Here is a 25,300-nt window from a genome sequence, read left to right on the forward strand (position 1 = left end):
AGTACTTTAACCTTTTCTTATATCAAATTTTTTCAGCTACACAGGTTGTAGCATTATGCATAATCTGTAACGTATCATTTGGATAACTAACTGCGTCTGGCATCATCTCGTGCTACTGGACCAACCATTAGTGGTCATGGAAGTCTTAAGGTATGAAATCATTGAGTGAAGATGCCATTTCAGTAATGCACTGAGCCAATGTCGTGCTGTGTGGTCATGGTAACACACTTCATGGATGTAAAGCTATGGATTTAAGTGACCTTTAAGAAAAAGTGTGGTGGGTAGAAGCAAGCTACAATGGAAGACAGAATAATTGCCAGCTCCAAGGAGTTACTCAGCTCATTAATGCTGCATTAACCCTTCACTCGACAAGGCCGACCCTCCTACCCTCCTAACTGCTCGCACTATCTGCTGATATGCTAACATTGTGACACTTTTAATGTGCTCATGCATGGACATTGTACATATTTTTGTGACTTTCCTGTCATTTCTTGGAGTAATTTCTTCGGATTAATTTCCATAAAAGATTTTTTGTGAACGATTGTGCCCCAAAAAACAACAACTTTAATGCCATTTTGCAAATGCACATTAAGAATTAATATTAGTTTGAAATGTGTGCGTTTGCTATTCAAACCTCAGGGGCACCGTTCTTTGCTACCATGGGGAACAGTGTAATCTTGCAGCCTAAATTGCTTGTCGTGTGTCTCATGCCGTATTTTTACAACACCTAACACCTTTCAGTTTTGTTTCTCCAGCCTGCAGCCGAGTAATGATATAATGTTGTGTCTGTATGTCTGTTGACCCTTATAGCCCTCCTGTGTGCCGTAAACAGCCGGGTCTTGGCAGATCGGATGAAGAGGACGAGGCAGAGAGAGACTCCAGCAGGCAGTCGCTGAGGCAGAGCGACAGTGAAGGTGCATTGGCGGAGAGTGCTTCATAACCCAAAACTCAGGTCACCTTGTGCTTTCAGTGACACCAGACAAACGGGTGGGACACGTCTTTTTGTCCACAACTTTAACACCACTTTTCAGCCTGTTAAGGGAGGCCCACTGCTTCCACAGGAGAGGAGAGAGAGGAACTACACTGAATATTGTTTCAAGATAATACAGCCTGAACTTCTTGATTTGTTTTTAATAATAGCAGTGGACTGGATTTTTATTTAATTTAAAATTACATATTGTATAAGTTCATCAAAACAGTGAAGTGAAGCACTATCAGAAGAACTTCCTGCTGCTTCTTAACTTCTAAGAGCTGCTTTTCAGGCAAATTTAAGCTCTCCTTTGCACTCCGTGCTCACTCTTCACATAGCTCTGCCAAGAGGATTTAGATAAGCCCGCTTCTCCAGGAACCTCTGACCAACTATTAAGACTGTTCTTATCTCATCCTCCATTACTGTGTACTGGCTCAGTGGGAGGAATTAACCCATTTTCAATTAATCATCATCCTGTAAGTTTGCGCTTGGCTCTTGTTCAAAGTTCAGATATCAATCATTTGAACAAAGTGATGATGAGTGATCACGAATGATCAAAGTGAAATGGTTTCTGGAAAATATATGTATTTAAAACAGCTGTTGGATGTCATAGATTTGTCTGAAATGGATTAAAGCTTAATCTAATCTCAAAGTGTTTATACAGATTAGATAAATATATATTATATAAGGAATTAAAGCCTTTACATGAACATGGTATTCAAATGAGTTCAGATATTTTTAAAGCTAATGAGAGTATTTTACAAAGATAAGGTTTATGTAATATTCTTGATTTCTGTTAGTTTGCATGTTTGAAAGCATTCTGATTGGTTATTTTAGGCTCAGTCATGTTTCTGTCTACCAGTGTGATGTCTCTTGAAGTTCAAAGGGAATGTATTTTTCATTATTCTTCTATCATAAAGCATTCTCTAAAGTTTTTTTAGACCTTGTAGACCTTGCAGGTGCGAGGGGCATGTCCAGACTTTTTTGACAGGGGGGGGGGGGGGGCTTTCTATATCAACTAATCATATTTACCATAATTTAACTACTAATGTAAAATAAAATAAAAATTAAAACCATTTAGTTATTTATTACACAATTTACTCATATCCTGTTTATTCCACACCTATTTTATTAAAGCAGACATTCAAAGTATTTTTCTACAATTGAAAGAACCATCAAAAGCAAATCAGAATCAGAATCAGAATCAGCTTTATTTGCCAGGTATGCTTGAACACACAAGGAATTTGACTTTGGTAAACTGTGCTCTCTTTGTACAAAGAGAATAAGGCATACAAATAAAAATCTAAATATAATAATAATAATAATAACATCAACTATAAATACAAAAAAAAAGAACAACAACAAATAGACATGACTTATATGTACAGGCTAAAAAATAATATGATAATAGTGCAGTGGTGAGTGAGTAGTGCAGAGGTAGTTTTACATTATAAGAGTATAGTAGGTGATAGTTAAATAATAAAAAATATACATTATATATTTCTATGTTTATTTACAAAGAGTATTGATCCTCGTTTATTCCACAGCGACAGGTATGACACTGTTATGGTTTAGTGTTCATCAGAGTGACAGCCTGGGGGAAGAAACTGTGCTATATTTAAATGCTAATAATACCACTATCAGCCTGTTACAACAAAATCCTAACAGTTGATTCTAACATGAGTCCCACTTCTTACAATAGCCAATCACAGTTGAGGATTTCTGGGTGGCACCTTGGTATGCCAATCAGAATCCAAGGGGGCCTCATGCCACTCCTGAGCCCTCCTCTGGACACGCCCTGTAGCAGATGCTGTATCATAAACGTTCATTTCCTTAAATGCTAGACACACTGGATTTCTACTGTATATTGTAAATTGATGTTGAATCCTGGAGAATAATATTCAGATGTAAACAAAGACATTGCTTTGTTTTCATTGCATCTTGTATGACTTGTTGCAGGTGTACAGTGCATATTGTCTTCAACTGAGGGAATACGTTTGGCCATATTGGTTAAAGCAGTAAAATAATGACGGTGTTTTCAGTAAAGCAAAGTCTGAATATTTAAGGTGCCAAAGATTGTGTTCATTTTACTGCTGGTTTTTTTTCTTGTAGGGAAATTCTGAATTTGAAGTCCTGGAGATTTTGAGTAAGGATTGCTTGGCAGAATCTATCTTGACCTCGTAGACTACTGCCAAAAATTCCCTTTAAATTAAACTATTATGCTCATATAATTAGAAACCATCGCAGGATCTTTCCTTCATTTTTGCTTTGCAGTCATGAATAAAACTCACTACTGGTTATTTCTATATTTGGCCTTCCTCAATTGGAAAGACATCCTTAGCAGTATGTGACCTTATGAATTTTTAACTCTGTTTAAATAACCTGTAGGGGAATGTGAATAGAGAAGCATAAACTCTATATCCATGCATGTGGACTTTCTGCTCATGTGCAAAGAAAAGCTTTAAGTGTCTGGTTTGCTATTAGCATATCTTCTCAGAAGAGACTAATCTGCATTTCATGTCTTATTTTCTCTGCTTCACACATGAATATTAATGTGGGACACAGTAAACTTTGATGTGAGTGAATCAGAATAGACTTGTTAAATGACAAAAACAGTGTAACTTTCACTTCCTCAGAGCTGGAGTTGATGGTAAAATGCATAATGTTTAAAAAGTTTGTACACTACACTTATTTGAATGTTTGAACAGACTGTTATTTATAATATGAGTGATTTTGAAGTTTTTTTTAGTAAATAAATTCAGCTTTTTGTTTACAGAATCAATATTGACTTGCTTTATTTTCACAAAAGGTATCATTTGTATGCTGTTTTCCTTTCCGTCAGGAAACAGTTGGAGAAAAGGAGGTTAGAGTGTTGTCAGGACATTTTTAGCAAAAGAAGTCATTGATGTTTGATTTATTTAGCTCATCTACCCCAGAGAAACTTCTCATTATTCCCATCCAGTTCTCCCAGGAGACTGCAGAGGAAACAAACAATTCTGTGAAATTAATAACTCTGAGCTCTCGTAAGACTCAGCCTTGCTCACAGTACCTGAATGCTGCACAGTTCAAAACTGAGCCTGGGGCAAACTCATGAAGATCAAAAGGCGAGAGCAGACACAGTCTTCCTCCCTTTCCGCATCAATCTTTATTCTACATAGGTGAGGCTTACCTGGATTCAAAGGGATTGATAGGTTTAGATTAGCACCTTGGTTGACATTCACAGTCGGTGTGTTTTGCTTTAAAGAATCCCCTATTTATCCGACCAATCTGTAATCCTTATTCCTACACACAACCTGTCTGGGTGCTGCCTCTGTAGCAGAGAGCTTTGGCTGTAATTTCTCTGCACTTGTGTGCAGCCTCTGGGTGGCTGCATGTTTCTGCTTAAAGGCTTTCCATTGAGTGACAGATTAAATTCTGCTCCCGATTTTACTTATTTGGGCTCTAACACTGTTTCACAAGCCACTGGAGCACGAAGTCATTAGCTCAACAAAGCCAAGCAAGTCTGTGTTTACGCTGCAGCCCTCCCTGTTATTTAGACAGAATGGTTTGGACACAGCCAGTTTCTGCACTGGAAGTAAAATAATGTACAGTTAAGGACAAGGCTGTTCTGTATTATAAATTACAATGACAGCAATTTTTAAAACATTATTCTATCAAATGTTGACATAAGAGCTGCAATACATCAGTTAATCAACCTGAAAAAAATGAACCAGCTACTTTGATGATTAACTGATTCTGTTTTTTAAGCCTAAGCATCACTTATGTGCATATTCCAGTTTCTAAAAATATCAGGATTTGCTTCTTCCCTTTGTCATCTTTGACAGTAACTGTAAAGCCCTGTAGTTTATGAGGGTTGGTTGGTAAAGAAACAAAAATGTAACAAGCATTATCTCATCACGCAACTTATTACAATCATTTTCATTAATATCAATTTTGTTAGTTACATGACCGACTATAAAAAGGGCACTCCAGAGAGGCCAAGTATCAGAAGTAAAGATGTGAAAGGGTTGACCACGCTGAGTGACTCACAGAGGAAATAGTTGAGCCGTATTCTGTGATTCCTGAGTGTAAAACTGCAACAACAAAAGAAAGAGAATTTCATCAACTACATAACATAATGTAAATTAAAGATACAGACAAACTGGAGAAATCTCTGTACAAGCCTGATAATTGATACTGGCTGTGATCTTCAGGCCTTCAGATAGCACTGCATTGAAAACAGACATGGCTCTGTAGTGGAAATCTATGCATGGGCTCAAAATCACTTCCAAAAATCGTTGTCTTTGTATGCAGTTTGTCCCTGCATCCACAAATGCAGGTTAAAACTGTATCGTGCAAAAAGGAAACCATTTATAAACATGATCAGGAAATGCCAGCAACTTCTCTGGGACCAAGCAAACTTGAGAATGACCAATGCAAAGTGGAAATCGTGAACGCCTTATCCTCCACTGGAAAGGGGCGAGGGACCACCTGGCTCACTATCAGCGCACAGTTCAAAAGCCAGGATCCATGATGGTAGAAGGAGTGCTGTTAAAAGAAGAGGTGATGGAACATGATGGTAAACATGTTATTTTCTCAACTTCTTTGGAACGTGTTGCTCACATTAAATTGTGTATATATTTTTTATGAAACAATAAAAATGTTCATTTTCCACATTTGATATGTTGTCTTTCCACTATTTTTAAGTAAATATAGGGTTTAAATGATTTGCAAAAGATCATATTCTGTTTTTAATCAGCATTTTACACAGCGTACCAACTCTTATGAAATTGTGTAATAATGTAACTTGGAGCACTAGTTCACGTACGTGTGAATCCAATAGGCCTAAATTTAAACATTTGACTCTGTTCATTTCCTCTGGAATTTCCCTCACATTGTGTACTTTTCTTAATATATTCATGAAATCCACTTGTCTCCTCTAACAAAATTCAGCGCCACTGTGGACAAAAATGCACCTTTTAAATTTACAAAGCAGATGGAGAACAGCCAAACTGAGTCAGAACTGACTTCTCAATAAAACTGCGTGCCAGTTTATGCATAAGCCGCTCTGTTTGCCAAGCACCTTCACGTCCTGACCTTGGTTGAAGGCCACCCTGCCAGGCGGTAAAAGATGTGGGGGGAGAACGTGTTTATCACGCATCATCCTCAATTATTAGCACTCCCGGTTTCCTGCTGGAAGCCGGCTGTGGATGAAGCGCTGATTGGAGGCACTGGGACACTGCCTGCAGGGACCAGGTGAGGAGGCTGCGTTCATTTGCAATTCTGAGATGAAAAGACACAGCAGTGTGTGCTGCCTGGGTGCCTCTCTTTGTTTGCACATATCATTTCCACTCTAATGAACACCGCACAGCAGTTGGCCATTGTTACAGGGCTCAAAGGTAGGCTCAAACATTGTTTACATTTTGCATAGGTCTCTGCCGGGCCTGGGTTAAAATAAAAGCATATTTTCCCTGTTCCTCTACCATAAAAGTGAACCTGTTTTAGCACCCTCAGCAATCTGAAATCTTTGATTTATTCTGTTTTATTCCCTCCTCATACCTAAGCACAGAGCGAAACCTTGAAAACAAATTGCTGAAATCCTTGGAGTGGAAAAAAGGAAATGTTGTAGTGACTATCACAAATTTCAGTGCTGGATTTGTCTCTCTATCTCAGTTCCACAGTGTGCAGGTGGCCAAAGCCTCCTGCTGTGCTCAGAGCTGTTCACTGCTTAGTGTCCCTGCCAGAGGAGAGTTGCTGCCCCTCTCACTGGTGTGTGTATACTGTATATGTGTGTGTGTGGGTGTGTGGGTGAGTGAGAGGTAAATGAAGACTTAGGATGTACTTTACAGCAGTCCACTACATCTAAAGGATTTGAAATGGGCATAAATGGCCTTACCTCTCAGCCTCTCTCAGCAGGGAAGTGTTGCAAAGATCATTTACCTGTTTCATAAACACCTTGAGTACTTGCACTGTGATGTTTTTACTTCTTGTAGGTTTCACCTTACACTGCTTTTACGTTCTCAGCTCTGCAGTCTCAGAAACCTGTGTAGAAATGTGGTGTTAATACTTTATTTTATCCAGTAGAAGATCCAATCCTTCCAAACTAGGATTCAATAATTAAAGATACATTGGTAAGTTAGTCAAATTCATTTTCGATAAGGGAACCAAGCTTAACAATTATAGCAAAAATATTTACTGCATAAAAAAGACTGAAAAATGTACATAATGTGTAATTAGCAGTGAATGCTTAAACATGTGCGGAGATTGGAGGCTTCCAATCAAACCTGGCTCATCTAAAATTTGGATCAACACTTTCCCACCTGTTAGAATTTCGTAATCCTCCCCCTGATTGGCCCACTTTTCAAGATTGACAAGAGAGGGAGGAAAGATGTGTCACATTTCTGTTGCAAAACCTAAAAAATATATTTAAAATCCTGCAGAACAGCTCACTTTTACTGGACCAGTGTTTAGCATCTCTTGGATCTCTTTACTTATGAACCCATAAATGTTGTAAAAATGCAACTTTATGGGCGATATTTTGGCCAAACAGATGGAGGGTGGGGGTGGTGACAGGGACTTGTGTTAGAGGTTGCTGCTGTAGGTGCCCTTCCCTTCTTGTGTTGATCAATGGTGATAGATTACTAATCGCTCGAAACATGGTCTCTGCTGCTCCTGCTGTTAGTACAGCACATATAGTGCAGTAGGGATGTTTCTGAGCGACTGATTTCCCAAATTAGTTCAACAAACTTGGCACATGCTCCAGCAACACGACAGCAAATCACTAAATAAAATTCAGTTCTGTAAATACTAAAATATACATATGGTACATAGAGTTACTTACTTACAGAGGCTGCTTAATAAAATGTCCATCAGGATCAACTGATCTGGTTTATACACATTGACCCACCACTAGCAGCAATCTGGTTTTCAGGGTGAGTGCAGGAGCTGAGATAAAACTGACAAACTTTCAATTGGCAGGTGATTCCACAGCTACCCACATATCAATCAATGTGTCAATCTTTAATTATATAGTCATAACCCTGACCCTAATCATAACCCTAATCTTAACCTTAACCCTAACTCGATTCATAGCCCTGAACCTAATCGTAACATTAACCATAACCCTAATCTTAACCTTAACCCTAACTCGATTCATAGCCCTGAACCTAATCGTAACATTAACCATAACCCTAACCTTAACCCTAACCTTAACCCTAATCATAACCCTGACCCTATTCATAACCCTAACCCAAGCCCTAAGCCTAAACCCTAACCCTAACCCTTGCCCTAACCCTAACCCTAGCCCTAACCCTAACCCTATGCATAACCCTAACCCTAAACCCTAACCCTTGCCCTAACCCTAACCGTAGCCCTAACCCTAACCCTAGCCCTAACACTAACCCTATTCATAACCCTAACCCTAACTCTAACCCTAAACCCTAACCCTAGCCCGATTCATTACCCTAACCCTAGCCCTAACCCTACACCCTAGCCCTAACCCTAAAGCCTAACCCTAACCCTAACCCTAAACCCTAACCGTAGCCCTAACCCCAACTCTAGCCCTAAACCTTAACCCTAACCCTAACCCTAACCCTAAACCCTGACCCTAGCCCGAACCCTAACTCTAACCCTTACCCTAAACCCTAACCTAGCCCTAACACCAAACCCTAACCCAAACTCCTAACCCTAACCCCAAACCCTAGCCCTAAGCCTAAACCCTATTCATAACCCTAACCCTGGCCCTAAACTCTAACCCTAAACCCTAGCCCTAAACCCTAACCCTATTCATAACCCTAACCCTAGCCCTAACCCTAAACCCTAAACTTTATCCTATTCATAACCCTAGCCCTAACCCTAACCCTAACCCCAACCCTAAACCCTAGCCCTAACCCTAACCCTATTCATAACCCTAGCCCTAAACCCTAACCCTAGCCCTGACCCTAACCCTAGCCCTAAACCCTAACCCTATTCATAACCCTAACCCTAGCCCTAACCCTAAACCCTAAACTTTATCCTATTCATAACCCTAGCCCTAACCCTAACCCTAACCCCAACCCTAAACCCTAGCCCTAACTCTAAACCCTAACCCTATTCATAACCCTAGCCCTTAACCCTAACCCTAGCCCTGACCCTAACCATAGCCCTAACCTTAAACCCTAACCCCTAACTCTAAACCCTAACCCTATTCATAACCCTAACCCTTGCCCTAAACCCTAACCCTAACCCCAAACCCTAGCCCTAAGCCTAAACCCTATTCATAACCCTAACCCTAGCCCTAAACCCTAACCCTAAACCCTAACCCTATTCATAACCCTAAAACCTGACCCTAAACCCTAACCTTTCCTAACCGTAACCCTGACCCTATTCATAACCCTAACCCTAACCCTAGCCCTAACCCTAAACCCTACCTCTAGCCCTAACCCTAAACCTTACCCTAACCCTAACCCTAACAATAAATCCTAACCCTAACCCTATTCCTAGCCCTGACCCTAGGCCTAAACCCTAACCCTAGCCCTAACCCTTACCCTATTTATAACACTAACCCTAGCCCTAACCCCAACCCCTGCCCTAACCCTAACAATAAATCCTTACCCTAACCCTACCCCTAACCCAAGCCCTAACCCTAACAATAAATCCTAACACTAACCCTATTCATAACCCTAACCCTAGCCCTAACCCTAAACCCCAACCCTATCGATAACCCTATTCATGACCCTAACCCTATTCATAATCATAACCCTATTCATAATCATAACCCTATCCCTAAACCCTAATCCTAGGCCCAGTTATTACCCTAAACTTATCCCCACAGTTAAACCTATTCATAGCCCTAATCCTAGCCCTAATCCTTACCCCTAACCATATTCATAACCCTAATCATAACCCTAATCATCACCCTAACTCTATTCATAACCCTAACCCTACCTCTAGCCCTAAACCCTAACCCTATTCATAACCCTAACCTTAGCGCTAACCCTATTCATATCCCTAACTCTAACCCTATTCATGACCCTAACCCTAAACCTAAACCTTAACCCTATTGATTACCCTAACCTTATTCATGACCCTAACCCTATTCATAACCATAACCCTATCCCTAAACCCTAACCCTATTCATAACCCTAACCCTAGCTTTAAGTTTGAATTATTTAGCACTGCAACTTTACGTGGGCAAACGTTGAGCATTGCTGTGGTTTGCACGCCTAAGATCAAAGCATTTCATGGGCCCATCTTTAAGATAAAGATAAATAATTTTGAATGGTCATGCCATATGCGTTTTCAGGTGTGTTAGTGTGTATATGGATTTTCTGAGGATTATTAACTGAACGACAACGAGAGGTTGCTTTAAATTGTTGATGTGTGTGTGAATGTTTTTTGATTACAACACCGACTGTGGACAGGGCCAGACATCGGCTGTTCCAGTCCTGTCAAAAAAGTAGCTCAGTAGGGGGCCCCTGCTGAACGTGGGCCCTGGGACGGCCGCACCCTCTGCTCCCGCGGTCGCTCCGCTTATGGCTCTGAGTTTTTACTTCTGTTCTGTTGATTTATTAAGGTCCTTTCCAAATGATCCTTGAAGCACCAGATCCCACTCCCAACCAGGAAGCCATGTTGCTTCCTGAGAGCTGCTTGCCAAGTGGTCCAGTTTCCACTTCATGGTGATTCTCATTCTGCTCAGGAGCTTGTCCAATACATATCTCAAGTGGGTGTTAATAATTATTTTAGACATTCTCTTGGCAATCTCATCCACTGTAAAAATATGTTGCTCAACGAAACCCAATCAGTCCTCTTAAACGGCGCTGTCCCTTCTTCACAAAGGAAATGACCAAAGTTTGAAAATAACCTACATTGTAGAAAACACACACACATCATGGTGACATTAGCAGACACTTAATAAATTCGTTGGCTCCATCACTACACGAGTCATTGCTCTGGGAGATAAAATGTTCTCTACTTGGTGCCAGCGCTTGACAGCTTGGTAGTCTTTGCCACCAAACACACCAGCTATAAAGTGACAGATAGCAGGAATTAACTACGCATCTAATTGCAAAATTTACAAGCATAACTCAGTGAGCAGATGGAAGCCATTGGTGTGTTTGGAGTCACTTTATTCAAACCCCGGGATATTTTAGTACATCAATGTCCAGAGGATCATATTCCTCTCCAAAGGGGGATTTATTTAAGATAATACAAAAGCCTGGTGGCCATTTGGCTATAGACTTGTGTTGTGTCATTGAGCCTTGGCATGTACAGGGGGAAGAACTGCACATTAAAGATGAATAATTCTAAATCTTTATGATTCGTTCTAGTTGAATATATACGACAGCTCTGCTGGAGACTACAACAGATCTGGATGACTGTTATTGACCATATGCCTACCAGTGTTGCCAATTTGTGGTGCCATTTGGACCCAAAGTGGACTGAGTTGTTTTATAGAATGTTTCGACATTGGAGTTATGATCCGCCAATGTGTTTATGCTTTCTGCAAAGCAAATTAAATGTTAAACAAAAACTAGACTCCATCTAAAAGTGATTCAAAGGATCATCAATTTAAGATGCTAATATCAACAAATCAGTGCCATTCTGGTTCATATTTACAGGACTGTAATGAAAGTCACATTATTAGAGTAAAAAGTAAAAGATCAGCCATTAACTGTGTTTCTCAGGAAGTGTGATATTTCTAAAGATGCTTTTCAAAGGTTTCACTTTTTACTTTTGACTCATTCACACACATCTGATCTCCAAATCAAAGCTATCTATCCTTTTTCATTTCCATCTTTGACCCCACTGAAATTGGGGGAAAGCAATTTAAAGCAACAGCCAATTGCACGATCTTAAACAGTTATTCAAGGAGGAGACCCAATCAACATCCAGCAGTGCGGTGTTGAATGGAGATAATCAGGCACTGAATAGATATGTGAAAGTGCATGAAATAGTAAAGTTGAGCCTCAAACATAAGTAGAGATTGACAGTGAGACGCTGAATGAGTCAGACAGGATACTAATGTCAGTGCTGTCGCTCCATCATCCCTTTTAGCGAGCTTCATCTCATTGGTCATGTGGGACTAAGTGTGAGTGACAAGCCACTGACATTTACAATCTCCAAAGTGTGGGCACGCAGGCCTGTTTCTGAATGTGACTACAGTGGAAGGTTTGAGTCATCATTAGTGAGTTTTTATACATCATGGACATATAAATGTACATCATTATGGTACCGCTAGTGTGTGCACACTGCTTTTAGCATTTAGTGGAATCAATTCTTAAAACGAGGTTGTGTTCATTCGTTACACCAAATACTGCACTTTAGTTTTATAGATAAAATTTAGAGAAAAGGGGGGGTCATTTCATCTTTCTCTACAGTTGTAACAATAAAAAACCAAAAAAAAACCCATTGTGGTTTAATATTTTACATTTTTTGGCAACCCATAAATTGTGAATTTGGACAAACATATATTTGATTACCTAAAGAATTAGACTCTGAGGATTTGTACGTTGCAATCTGTTGTGGTACATTTTAAAGTTGAAAATATATGGAGAAGAATTTAACATCTATATGATACTTAATAGTTTGATAAACTAGTAACCATTTGTGGAGACTGAAATAAATAAGTGATATAAATTCATGTGTGTGATTGCGACCATTCTTTATGCGACCCAGGCCTGAGTCAGTTCCACAATCGGGCCTACTCAGTCAAGAAAGTCTGTACATACTTTTATAAGCCCTTTCCAGTCTTTTAGACTACTGGAAGTGATTTTACATTTCTAAACCATGTGTCACATATACGCTCATTCACACCACATTCATATACTAATGGCAGAAGCTGCCATGAAAAGTGCTCTTGAGTACCAATTAATCTCCTTCATATTCACACACCTCTGTCACAAGGTGCAATGTACGATTCAGTGTCTTGCCCAAGGACACTTCAACATCCCAGCTTGAATCACCAACATTTCCAATTAAAACACGATCGACTCCACCACTGAGCCACAGCTTTAAATGAGCACCTAAAAGATTGTGATATGGTCTTTATAGAAGACATAATGCTGTTATAGTAGAGATAAAAATAACATGTCACAAATACAGCCTGTTTTAGGATATCAATGACCAGGGAAAAAAATGGTTTAAAAAGCTTTTGAGGAACAAGGATAGATAAAGGACAACATGAAAATAAAATAACAATAAATATCAAGTTACAAAAATACATTAAAAAAATCTGTGCAATATTTGGAACACATTCTCTGAAACTTCTTTACAATATATGTTGAAAGTAAAAAAATATATAGATCTGAGAAGAAGAATTAAAAATATTTTACTAGTCCGATTATAACATTTAGAAGTCTATCCAATGATAGACACTACAAAATAAATACTAGACAACAACACATAGTTATATCAAATTATATTACATTTTAAACAATGCGCCTCTTTTTAGCACTTTGGTTTCTTAAAGGAATTTTACTTGGTTATTATTACTGAGGACGAGGATGCACAATTTACCTGCTAAGCAAAATTCGTGCCCATTAATTAATAATTTTAATAGATTTAAATATTTTACTCTTGTTCTTTTTAATTGTTTTTATGTGTCTTTTGTTTTGTTTTATTGCTCTGTGAAGCTCTTTGGATTGCCCTCTGTGTATGAAATGTTCCACACAAACAAAGCTGCCTTGCCTTGCTTTGATTAAAAATATATACCATGTATATTGATATAGAGTTCACTCTGTAAAAGTGCACTAAAATACACTATGTATTTAATAAGATAAATATGTACAATATCTGTAGAATATAAAAAAAACATTAGAATACACTGTATATGTAAAATTAAAAAGTACAATATCAGGGAAATACACTAAACATATTACTACCATATACCGGCAAAATAAAAGATATAAACATGATGTATGGGGAAGTCAGTAGAGTTTTTAGAGTTCAGATACACTCTGTGCAGAATCATAGAATAAGATGAGCTGTACTAGCTGAAGTCTGAGACTATATAAGGCGATGTTTAATGTTGCACTTCTTCAACATCCTTTCACTAACAGCTCTCTCTGTGACTAAACACCTACCTGATCACAAAGTCTTGCCATGTTGCTAGGAGACTTTATGTCCAGGCAAGTGGCAGACTAATAGGCACTGAATTATTCAGCATCAGTACTTGAGGTGATGCCGTTAAGAAAGGTTATATCAGCATGGAAGGCCGTTTTCTTCCCCAGCCTTTTGAAAGAGTGAAAATGGGGCTGCAAGTTCAGGTGGAGCTATTTATGTATAATATTTCCCCACCTCCATCCTTTGAAGGGCATGCAGTCACAACTGCTTCTCTGTTTTTTCTGCTCTTTCTTTACTCTTTTCTATCCCGCTGCTCATGCTATGTAGTGTACATGAAGGGAACCTCCCCATGCCTGTGGCACAAATTAATCCAGGCTGCCTGTCCACCTGAAACAGACCTCACGCAGTGCAAGGACACATGCATTTTCTTCACATCTTCCCTGCAAGGCCAAATATACACAGACATATAATTTAGAGCTGTCTTCTCTCACTATCTGCTGTTTGTCTGCCTTACCGCACAGAATTTCAACAAGGTAAGCTTCTATTTATTCCTCACAAGGAAATAAAGGTTCGTTTTTTAAATTCACGAGACTCTGCAAGAACAGTGTTAGAGATATATAATTAGTAGACTTCAAACTGATGTCTTCAGCGGGTACTGTAAATGGACGGTGCTTGAGTCTGTTATTCTGAATCTTCAAATAGAACCGGTTGTAAGTGTTGTTCAGGTGGGTTGTGAGTCTCCACTTACTAGAACTAAAAGGAAATCACTTATAACGTCTGCAGGAAAATAACAGATGGCAGACATGTTGGAAAATACAGCTCAAGGGCTTCTTTGAGGCTCAGTCTGCTCAGGCAGCCACAGTAAGTACAGATAAGGAAGTGGTGGAGGTGGAAGCACAGTGTATTTGTTTGAGAGGTGGAGCCATGTGGGGGACCTCTGTTACTGGAACATGCTATAAGTACAGCCAAGACAATTAGTAGCCCTTATCTGCTTTCCTTTCATCCTCCGACACCATTGTAATTTAATCAGAGAACAACATGCCTTTGACTTGGTCATAACAGCAACATGTTTATCCTCAAAAGACTTTAAGACATAATCTCACAAAATAATATCAATGAAGTACGTTATCTTTTTTTGATGTCTTACAAACCCAGTTTTAAAACTAGAACTTAACAAAAGCACAGAGCCAGGCCTGTAGACATACCATAACAGATACCTGGGGCCTTTAAGACCAGATATAGACTTTAGTTATTACTTGGCTATGTTTCACAATTGATTCTGATTGGTCAAAGCCCGGTATCAGCTGTAATTAATTCTCAATAGCCATAATAAAGCCAGGGACAACCCGATCACATATGTCATATCAAATCCATCCATGGGAAGGAGTCTGGCACATTTCATCACTTCCTGTTGACACGGTGGCAAAATCATTAGTTTCCATTTGCACTCTAAATTTGTATAATAAGCCATTTTGATAGTAGATTCAACCTATTATTTTTCTGTGGTGTCACCCTCTGGTTTTTGAAGGGAGGTTTTGAGGTCCAACAATGCAGACTCAACCGAACCTTTGGTCAGCCTAAACATAGGCAAAATGGTGGAGATGAGATGGCCTTTCAAACAACCCAACAAACAGCCACAGTGCACACATCTAGAAGTCAACTCAGCCACACCTCTAATTATGTGCATTTGTGTATAACTCCTGGCCTTTAAACTATTTTAACTCAAAGCGTATTAAAAAGTGTACAATGTGTTAAAGGAATTAGCTATATAGACCAAAATCCTTTTTGACCAGGCTGTTAGCGTGTTTATTTCTGAAGTTAATTTGAGCAATTTAACACAGGACCTAACAGGTTTTCTTTGCTTTTGCATCCAGCCTCAAGTGAAGACTTGAGGAACTGCAGTTTTGCACTTGTGTATTGGCTTATTTTTGAACACCCGAGGTTGCTGCTTGACTTCCTTACTCAAAAATACACAAATTGGTGATTCCAAACAACAGCAAAAAGACCAGTGGGTGACATATCACAATGGTTACATCCACTATAGTTTAAGCACACAGGGCTCATGTCCAGTTAATATTTATGTGCTTAAATATCTATGTCATTTGGATTTTTTGTCAACTCGACGTTTCCCATCTTCTTTTTTTTTTAAAGTTATAATTTGGGGACTTTTTGCCTTTATTATAGGACAGCTGAAGAGAGACAGGAAATGTGGGGAGTAGAGAGTGCGGAAGACATGCAGTACATGGTAGCGGTCGGGAGTCGAACCATCAACCTCTGCGACGAGGACTGTATGTGGGGTGCTTAGACCGCTAGGCCACCAGCGTCCCAATGTTTCCCATCTTGGTTTTATCTAATTAATGCCACTTTTGATCTCTGACCTAACTGAACAGTTTCACTTGAAGGGGTTTGGGGGAGATGACAATGCTTCTACCACTGTTCCTGCCTACAGCCTAAAGGTAACCTACATACAAGTTTTCAGCTCTTTGACTCCCAATCATTTTCCAACATCTAGTGAGCCACAGCCGGCGGGTCAGTCTATTCTTTCTGCAATTTTTCTCCACATTGCTGGTGGTGGCCTTGCAGCCCACCAGGTGGACTGTCCCATCTGGCATTTGCCAAAATTGCCAGATGGTTGGTCGGAGCCTGAGTGTAAGAAAGTAAAGGCTGATTTTAGAATTTGCTTTTTAAGAATTTTCAAACAACAACAGTTCCAGTCAACTTTTGAAACTAAAGTAGGTATGTGGGTGCTTGTGTTTTATTTGCCAGTTTTAGATCCTTCCCTGTGAAGAATAGTAATTTTAATCATACACTTATTATTCTTAGTGCAGATTTTCTGTTCTTTTTTCATCCATCCTCAGTGCTGAGCAAAATTAATATCAAGTTATCACACATTTTGACACAGGCACACTACAAAAATGACATCACCCCTCACAAAACTTTTATTCTTACAACATAAATTCACAAAAATGGCTGCTGTTATAGCAGAAACATTTATGTAGAACAAAAAAAATGCTGCAGAAAAAAATATAAAATATCCTTATCGCTTGAACTGTGATTTACTGGCATTAAAAAAAAAAACAGCACCTTCAGGTTTGCTTGCAGAAAAATGTCCCCTGGCATGCAGCATAATGCCTTCCAGGAACTTTAGAAATCACTTTCACTCATGGATTCATTTCCATTCATCTAAAATTACTCCAGTTATTGTAGCACTATAATACACTTCAGTAAGCACTGCCAGATCCTTCCTGATTGCACCATAAAAACTGATTTGCTATTCTGGGTTCAGTCTGCATACAGCACCAGTGAATTTTTTTCAGCAAACACTTATACGTTTTCTCCCAAACCTAAAAAAAATACTCATATCTTTCCATCTGCCAGAAGACCGTACATGTTTTGTTTTTGTGTTAGCTTGATGGAAAAGTTACACTCTAAATATTCTACAGGCAAACAAACCCCATACTTTCTGACATTACACTTATTTGACCTGTGTATACAGTTTCCATTCTGGGAGAGGTACAGAGAATTTTGTCGGAGGCTCTGTCACCAGCTCGTCCCTCAAGGGGCCCGAGGCTGCAGCAAATCTCACAGTGGCTGCTGGAAATCGAGCGGCTTGGGTGACGGATGGCCCCTGGCATGATGTATGGCTGCTGCCTTCTTCCCACAGGCCTGCATGGCTTGTGCTTGGTCAAGTGACCTCCACTTGTGTTGCATCCCATTGTGTCCCTGGAGCTCCAAAAATGCTGTCTGGCTGTAAATATAATCCATGGTACAACATGGAAGATGTTGAGTGATGGGCCTCATTGTCCACGGGACGGAAATCAGATTCTCCTGAGTTTGTTCCTGCAGCTTTGGCACTGAGAGACACTCCTCGGTTCAGCTGGAATTCAATCTGTTAAACTTGTTCAGTAAATAACAGAATTTAAGTCTGAGGTACAGCAGATTTACTCAGCGTTGTGTGGAAATCAAGCACTCTGGCCTTTCAGTGAGATGAAACAGATAATCATTTTCAGCAGTGCAACCACATTTTAAATACTGAAATGCACTACACCTACCTCTCAGATACTTTTTTGTTATTTGAGAGTATTAATTTGATCCATTCTGCCAAGACATTTTCAACAATGACAAGTGTTGAGGACACTTTTTTGTTATATGGATACAAAATCTAGGGGCGTGTGACCACCAGCTTGCAAGATTTGACAGCATAAATGCTGCCGAGTTAAGTTAAAAAGTTGGCATGCTATTATTTCATAAGACAGCATTTCTTTGTTTTTATTTACTCAAAGCAATGTATCAAAGGAAGTCTTGAGGATTCATTTTCCCCAACAATTTTGATGATTTTTTTTGACGTGTGGCAGATCTCCTGCTTGCAAGACGATCAAAAAGTTACACAAATGCTCATCAAATTTAGGAAGTTAGCATGCAATTAGTTGAAAAGATACTGGGAGGAGTTTTCATATTTTGTTGAATCTGGTGACACCTTTGGATGAAATCATCAGTGTTTTTCCAGGATGAAGCCTACATTTCCCATGAGCACCATCACTCATTGTTGTAAAGATGTGTCTCATGCCAAGTGTGCATTTGTTGTGGAAGCAAATGAACGTAATACAGATCTGCTTTTTAATAATAATTGTCTTTGTTCAAGACTACTTTTTTCAGAATGCAGAGTGATGGGGTAATTTATTGGTTTGCAACTGTATAGGATAATTGACGTAACGTAACCATGACAAAATTAAATTTATTAATGTTAGTTAGCTTAAAAAATGTGGCCAGACATACTAGTTAAGGTTACCTGTCACTGCCCCAATGTGAAAATGTATGATCCAGTGTCCCAATAAGCATCTGAATTATAAATATGCACACAGTTAACTCATTTATCCTCAAAGAGCAGTGGAGCTTTCACATGCCAGAGTGAACATTACATCCTGTTCATAGCCACTCTGCTCTTTTACCTAGAAAAGCCCTAGTTGGGGAATTTTTCCTTTCTAAAACAAAACTTTTATAGAAAATATATGTATGTATGTATATAATCCAGCTCCAGTAGCAGCCATGAACATGATGTAAAAAGAAAAAGTATGTGAAGAAAAAAAAAAAAAAAACTCCTCCTACTTTTTGACTTACTTCTCAATGCCAAACTTTTCCAGCTGAGTTTTAAAACATTGACACTTCTGGGTGAGTGCCAAATATCGTCTTCTTTCAGTATAAAATAATAACCAATTTTGTTGCTCATAATCTCATTTTACTATATAGGTCAGGAAGAGGCATCAGTTTGAGGGATGCTATTTTGAAATCAGTTAAAAACTCCTCTCAGTGCCATAAGTACTATTAAAATTTATTAAGTTTTTATTACAGCTGTGCAACATTTGTGTGTTTTTACCACGAGCGGAGCCAAGAGTGTTTCCGTTTCTTTGAAAACAAGAGCTCAAACTATGAATCATTTTCTGTGAACTGGAACTTTAATAGTGTGTCCTTCTGTTTTGTCCAAACCCTCAATCTGCACGGCTATGCAATACCAGAGACAAATCTGTAATTTCTCAGCATGCCACCAAGTAATTCTATGATTCTTACAGTTAAGGCTCTACAGTGCACAACACACCACTAAATAATGGGTCAGTGAACTTCCATAACAGGGAGAGGTGCCAGGCGCTGACACAATACATTTTCCCCCTACTATAGCTACTCTGGTAAATACACACTGTGAGAAATTAGATTTGGCAGGTTGTTGTTCAACTCTGCCCCCGGAGATCTGCAACTTTTGTGACTGCAATTTTCTTTTTGCTCAAACTAAGCAGTTCACCTCGAATGCACCAAGTGTTCCACATATTTGACCGTTTGCTTTGACCTCTTCAAATGCTCTAAGGCAATGACAGGAGCAGAAAAAAAAAATGCAAAAAAAATCCTCACCCACTAATCAAAAAGCATGTAAGGGAAACATTACAATTTCATACTTGACTTGTACAGCAAGTAAACAGATGGAAAGAAATTGCTTGCCACATGTAGAAAACTCTTTAACTCAACTTAAGGGAATCATTATCATCATTTTTATCAGATTTTTATCACCTCACTCTGGCTGTGAAGAGAAAATGGACAAAGGGCAAGTGAGAGTGTTTAAGTTTCTTTCCCTGATTTAATGATGTTGGAGCTGCTGCTTCTTTTGCTCCGATGCTCAAACATTTCAGTGGCATTAGCCTCACCTCTAACTTCTAGCTAGTGGCACCGCTTGAGGATAAAGTCCCAGCTCTTCTAGATTAGTCATGTATGTCCACTGCTGCTCCCCTGGCAACAGTGAAGGCAAGGACCAAGCCATCCACCAAGCACTTCTCTTAATGTTCTCTGAACAACATGCACTGTGAGAGGGTCAGACGTCTTCCATTAGCAAAGCTAGCCATTCATCTTAAATCAATACTTTGATACTGCTGGAATACAGTTAACAAGACTGAGTGCAAAATAAGGATTTGCCATCCAGTATCTAACATTTACACGGTTAGTTTGTTTGTCTTGAGAAGAAAAAGGCTGTGACTGGATTGTCTGTCATTTAGATCCTGCTTTTTAGTCTCAATTAGATACAAATTTAAGTTAAATTCTTACAGTTGTATATGGGCTGAGATTTGTGCCACTAGAAACTGAAATTGAATAATAATACTGAATTTGAAAAGCATGATTTGAAATTGAAATGTTTTGAAACTTAATTTATTTGATTTGAAATTGTATTTATCCAACTTGAAAATTCAACTCTCTATTTTCCTTAAATTCAAAAATAAAAAATTCAATTTCAGTTCCCAAAATTCAGATTCAGTTCATCAATTCAATTTCAGTTTCTAGTGGCACAACCATTACGTCATCTATGTCCGTGAGGAAGAGTAAAATACAGAGTTGAATTTTCAAGCAGGTTAAATACAATTTCAAAGCAAACACATTCAGTTTCAAAACATTAATTTCAATTTCAAATCAAATAAATTCAGTTTCAAGACATTAATTTCAATTTCAAATCATGCTTTTCAAATTCAATATTATTATTCAATTCCAGTTTCTAGTGGCATAAATCTCAGCCCATAGTTCTAATGAATGTATTAAATTTCCTTCTATTGTGTAGCTGTTTTTTGTGTTGTTGACTGATGCTGCATGCAAGGGTTGACATTTTGTTTCCCCCCTTTTAAACCTAGAGCAACTTAACCCCAATAAATCACATTTGACCTGACAGAGGATTTTCAGGTTCAGTGGATTTCCTCCAAGTGTCTTACCAAAGAAACTGCTCCTCAATTGTCTGGATTTATGCAACGCTGTATTATTAATTATGCCATAACAATCATCTTTATTATCACCACAATCACAGGTTAATTGAATAAAATGAATAATTCCATGTACTTTAAATGAAAAGGTCAGCCTTCTTAACATGTTAAGTGCACTCAACATGCTAAAATCTGCTGTTGCTCTGCAGTTTTCAATGTTTTTCCAAAAATAACCCTTTTAATGTCATGTACTGCCTCAAATTTGACCTACCTCCTCTTTGCTATTCCAGTGACCAAGCTCTGGGTGAAGCCATGTCTGTCAGGCATTCCATCATATTGGTTCATGCTGCAATGTCTCACTCAAAGGATGGGTTTGGGTCATAGTCTCCACAGGATGAATGCTTACTGAGGTCACGTGTTATTCTCTAGGTATCGTGTTGCTTTTCAAAAGTATAACACTGCAATTAGGTGTATATTTTGAAAGTGTTTTCAAAGCAGGCCTAAATTACATCAAAAAGGCACATTTTGGAATCCTTCCTTTGCTCAGTTGAAGCACCATTTATGGACTTTACATCACCTGGGTCCCTCATTGGACACTCAACCAGGGACAATAATTGGGCCCAAGCCGCATGACTATTTTCCCAACCCACCTTTTGTAGTAGCCCCATTGGCTGAAAAGTACATGGCTGCATATGATTGGATATTTTTGATGTTTTCTGTCTTAAACCTACCCCAGTTAAATGTTGTCCGTTGTTTGTTTTATTATGACCTTGATGAAGGCCACAAGCCAAAAATCATTGGTCTGAGAATAAAGGTGTTCTGGAGTTTTGACCCTTTTAGACCGCTCTTCTTTCTCCGTGTACCTTGGAAGTAATTTAAGTTGTGCTAGTATCTTTATAAGAAAAGGAATGAAGTTCATATGAAAATGTTTCATAATGTCAGTCGGCGGAAGAATAGAGCTGGGTACAGAGAGACAAGGACACAGGAGACAAAGTCTCAGGTAAGTTTAATGAGCATTTATTGTACAACCCTTAAGTTATTTACCTTTCAATTATTCAGTGTAGTTTGAGAAGAGACTTCAGCGTGTCCTCATTTAATACTGGTCTGTTGCAGTTTTCTTTCTAAACAATACTTTTGATGGTATTTTTGGTGTCCCCCTCAGGAATTACTGTTGAGAAAATGTCCTCTTTGTTGTCCCTTTTGATACTTAAGAGAGAAATCCACCCCATCCCTTAAGAGCCTCTCTAACTTTATAGACAAGGCAATGCAAAATCCCTGGATTTACCTTTCACTACTTTCCTATTATTGATACTTTATCTTGCAATTAATGTATAAGTCAGCCAGGAGTTACATCAAATATTGTTCTTTACTTTACTTATGAGTCAGTTTGAAATCCTGTTTTATTTTCAGAGACTTTGTCTGCCTACACTTCCCCACAGTGTCCAAAGGTCTCCACTTATACAAATGAGTGTGACACAGAGACGACCCCCTGCCTCTTTACTAGATAATAAGATAAAGCTGATGTAAAACATGGTAGTTGGTAATCATTTTGTTTAAAGTCTGCCAAGTCAAATCCTCAGAGTAAGTGCAGTGTCAGGGTTATTCAGATGAGAACAGTTTAGATACAGAGGGTGAAAACGGATGAAGGTTACTGACCTCCCACCTTTCGACCCTTTCCTTTAATCTCCATAGTGCAGATGCATGTTGCATAAAAGCAAGTGATATTTTTAAACAATGAATATGCACTTACTAGTGATCATTTTTGTGTTTTAATGTTGTAAAACCAGCACATATCTTATAAAAAAACAAATTACAGACTATTTAGTCAAACTTTGTTTGATTATTTAATATCACTTAACATGTAAAACCTGCTTAGTTACAAGCTTAGCTGGCACAAGAGGGATGTTTTCTTTTGTTCTTGGGAGGAGAAGAAGATGAAAGGTCTCACACGCGCCCACGAGACACTAACCCACACACAGCCAGTGTGATTTGTGTATAAAGTGGAAGGCGTCCTGCTGCTATTCCAAAATTACATTCTGGCAGGTGTAAAAATTTGCTCTGCAAGAGCACTCCACACACGTTGATTGTACACCTGCTTGGCTATTTTACAGGTGCTATTCATGCTAGCAAAAGAGGCTGCTTCCTTGGAGGTTTCCTCCCCAGTCTCAGACCGATGAGCTCTGTGCCTGTGAGCATGATTTAAAAGCTTGCTGAATCAGCCAAAGAACTGTATCCCTCCCAGACAGGTGAGCTTCATTAACTGGCAGATTTCCACTACTATTCCCCCCCCAAAAAAACGCAGTGAATAGTTAAATTAGCTCAGTGGATTACTGAGTTTAGACTCGCAAAGTTACATGAATATTTCTGTGTCTTCTATGAGAACACGAATAGTGTCTGCAGGAATATCAGCATGAACTTATCTGCTGATTCATCATCTCACTATCATCTCATGTGTGACAGAGCTGACCATAGAAATGTTTTACAAGCTAAAGGGGGATTTGGCCCAGAAATTGTAGACAGAAGATAATTAATATGAATCCCTGGACTATCTGGGAATACTCTCCTCATTTTTTATCCCTCGACAAATCCCATTCAAGTGCCATCAAACAGCTTTGTTTTCTCCCACTACATCAGCTCCAACTGAACATGATAGTCATGGTTCCATTTGCCATTCTGGTCCTTGTTTATCACCATTTCAACAACATTGTACCCCATATGCATGGTATTGATCATGTCTGCACAGACTCAGTTCTAAGTGTTACTTTTCATTTTGTGACTTTTACTGCAGTGAGACTTGCCAAAACCCAAATGATTGTAACTGTTAAATGTTATCACGGAACAAATGCCTCTCCAAAAGGTTTAACACATTATCTTTGTTAGAAAATAAAGCCATGTTCAAATGTTTAACACACACATAAAATGTTGGAGAGAAAACTCTGACAATCATGTTAGTTGTGATGTACTGTTCCCTCTTTATATACTGAAAGATTACATTGAAACTCATTGTAGATTGTTAATATAGATTTTTTCTGATTTTTTTTCAACATAACAAACAGGATTGACTTAAGATATTTTAGGCCTACTAAAAATAAAACATGCACTGACTTCAGAGGTGAAGTCAGAAATAGAGAACTGATTTGCAAAATAAAGTGTTGTGGATGATTCTTCAAAAACTCACAGATTAATTTCAAGATTGTGATACTTTTGAAAATTATACTTCAGTCATCATGTCAAAAGCACAGTTTAAGTGAAGACATTTTCAAAAATGATCTGCTGAATATGAATGGTGTTGTCATAGGTTACAAGCAAGTTCATGTGCATCCTCTCTAATAGATGAAAGATTATCTATACTGCATGAGTTTGGTTGTTCCCTGCTTAAGGCTTTGCTGTTGTCTAAGGTGTCCACATTGAAATATGCTGAATGTTTTGAATGAGTGTCCAATATAATATAATGGCTACAGTTGCAGTGACGCAAGCTCTTCAAATTAAAAGGGAATTCGATGCAGAAGTCCCTCAAGGTGCATTTGTTCTAATGTCCAGCAAGGGTGATTTAAGAGAGGATATTCGTTTGCCAACTACTGAGTTGTTTAATTACCTCAGTTAACGATATTATAATGAGTCTATAGTCAATCGCTTGTTCCAAGTCTTCCTCAAAACAGCATGTTGTCCATTTTGTAAATTATTGTCAAATTTACAGTAGGATAGAAGATATGCCAGATTTTGTTAAAGTGTGTGACAAGCAGTCAATATGGCGATCCACTTGTCAACCACAGCAGTTATGTCTAGCTGCAAGAAATCAAAATTGCCCCTGCTAAATGTCAAACTTGATGCTTGTTACTGTGCAAGCATTAACTTCTTATATAAGGAGTATGAGTAGCCTGAAGGAAATCCTCGAACAGGGGTTACAATTGAAGATGTTTTCGCAGCAATTTTTTTATTGTTAAAACCCCATTTTTATAAAACTGCTTTGAATCAGAGTAAGAATAACATATTTTATTTATTTGGGGTATTTTTTGCTTTCGTAGCTGGAGAAAATCAGGAAATGTAGGGAGGAAAGAGTGGGGAAAACAGAGAGTCAAGGCCA

General features: G+C 38.7%; 1 protein-coding gene across 1 annotated transcript in view; it reads left to right on the forward strand.

Annotated features, from left to right (window-relative positions):
- LOC117813375 (unconventional myosin-XVIIIa-like) overlaps positions 1-1,566 on the forward strand; it is a 100,484-nt gene extending 98,918 nt beyond the window's left edge. The window contains exon 48 of the mRNA XM_034684555.1: positions 811-1,566. Coding sequence (XP_034540446.1) covers positions 811-940 — 130 coding nt within the window. The 3' untranslated portion in view covers positions 941-1,566. The remainder of the gene's footprint in view (positions 1-810) is intronic.
- The last annotated feature ends 23,734 nt before the right edge of the window (positions 1,567-25,300 follow it).

Source organism: Notolabrus celidotus, chromosome 5 (genome assembly GCF_009762535.1).
Source record: "Notolabrus celidotus isolate fNotCel1 chromosome 5, fNotCel1.pri, whole genome shotgun sequence".
In the NCBI taxonomy this organism is placed as follows: Eukaryota; Metazoa; Chordata; class Actinopteri; order Labriformes; family Labridae; genus Notolabrus; species Notolabrus celidotus.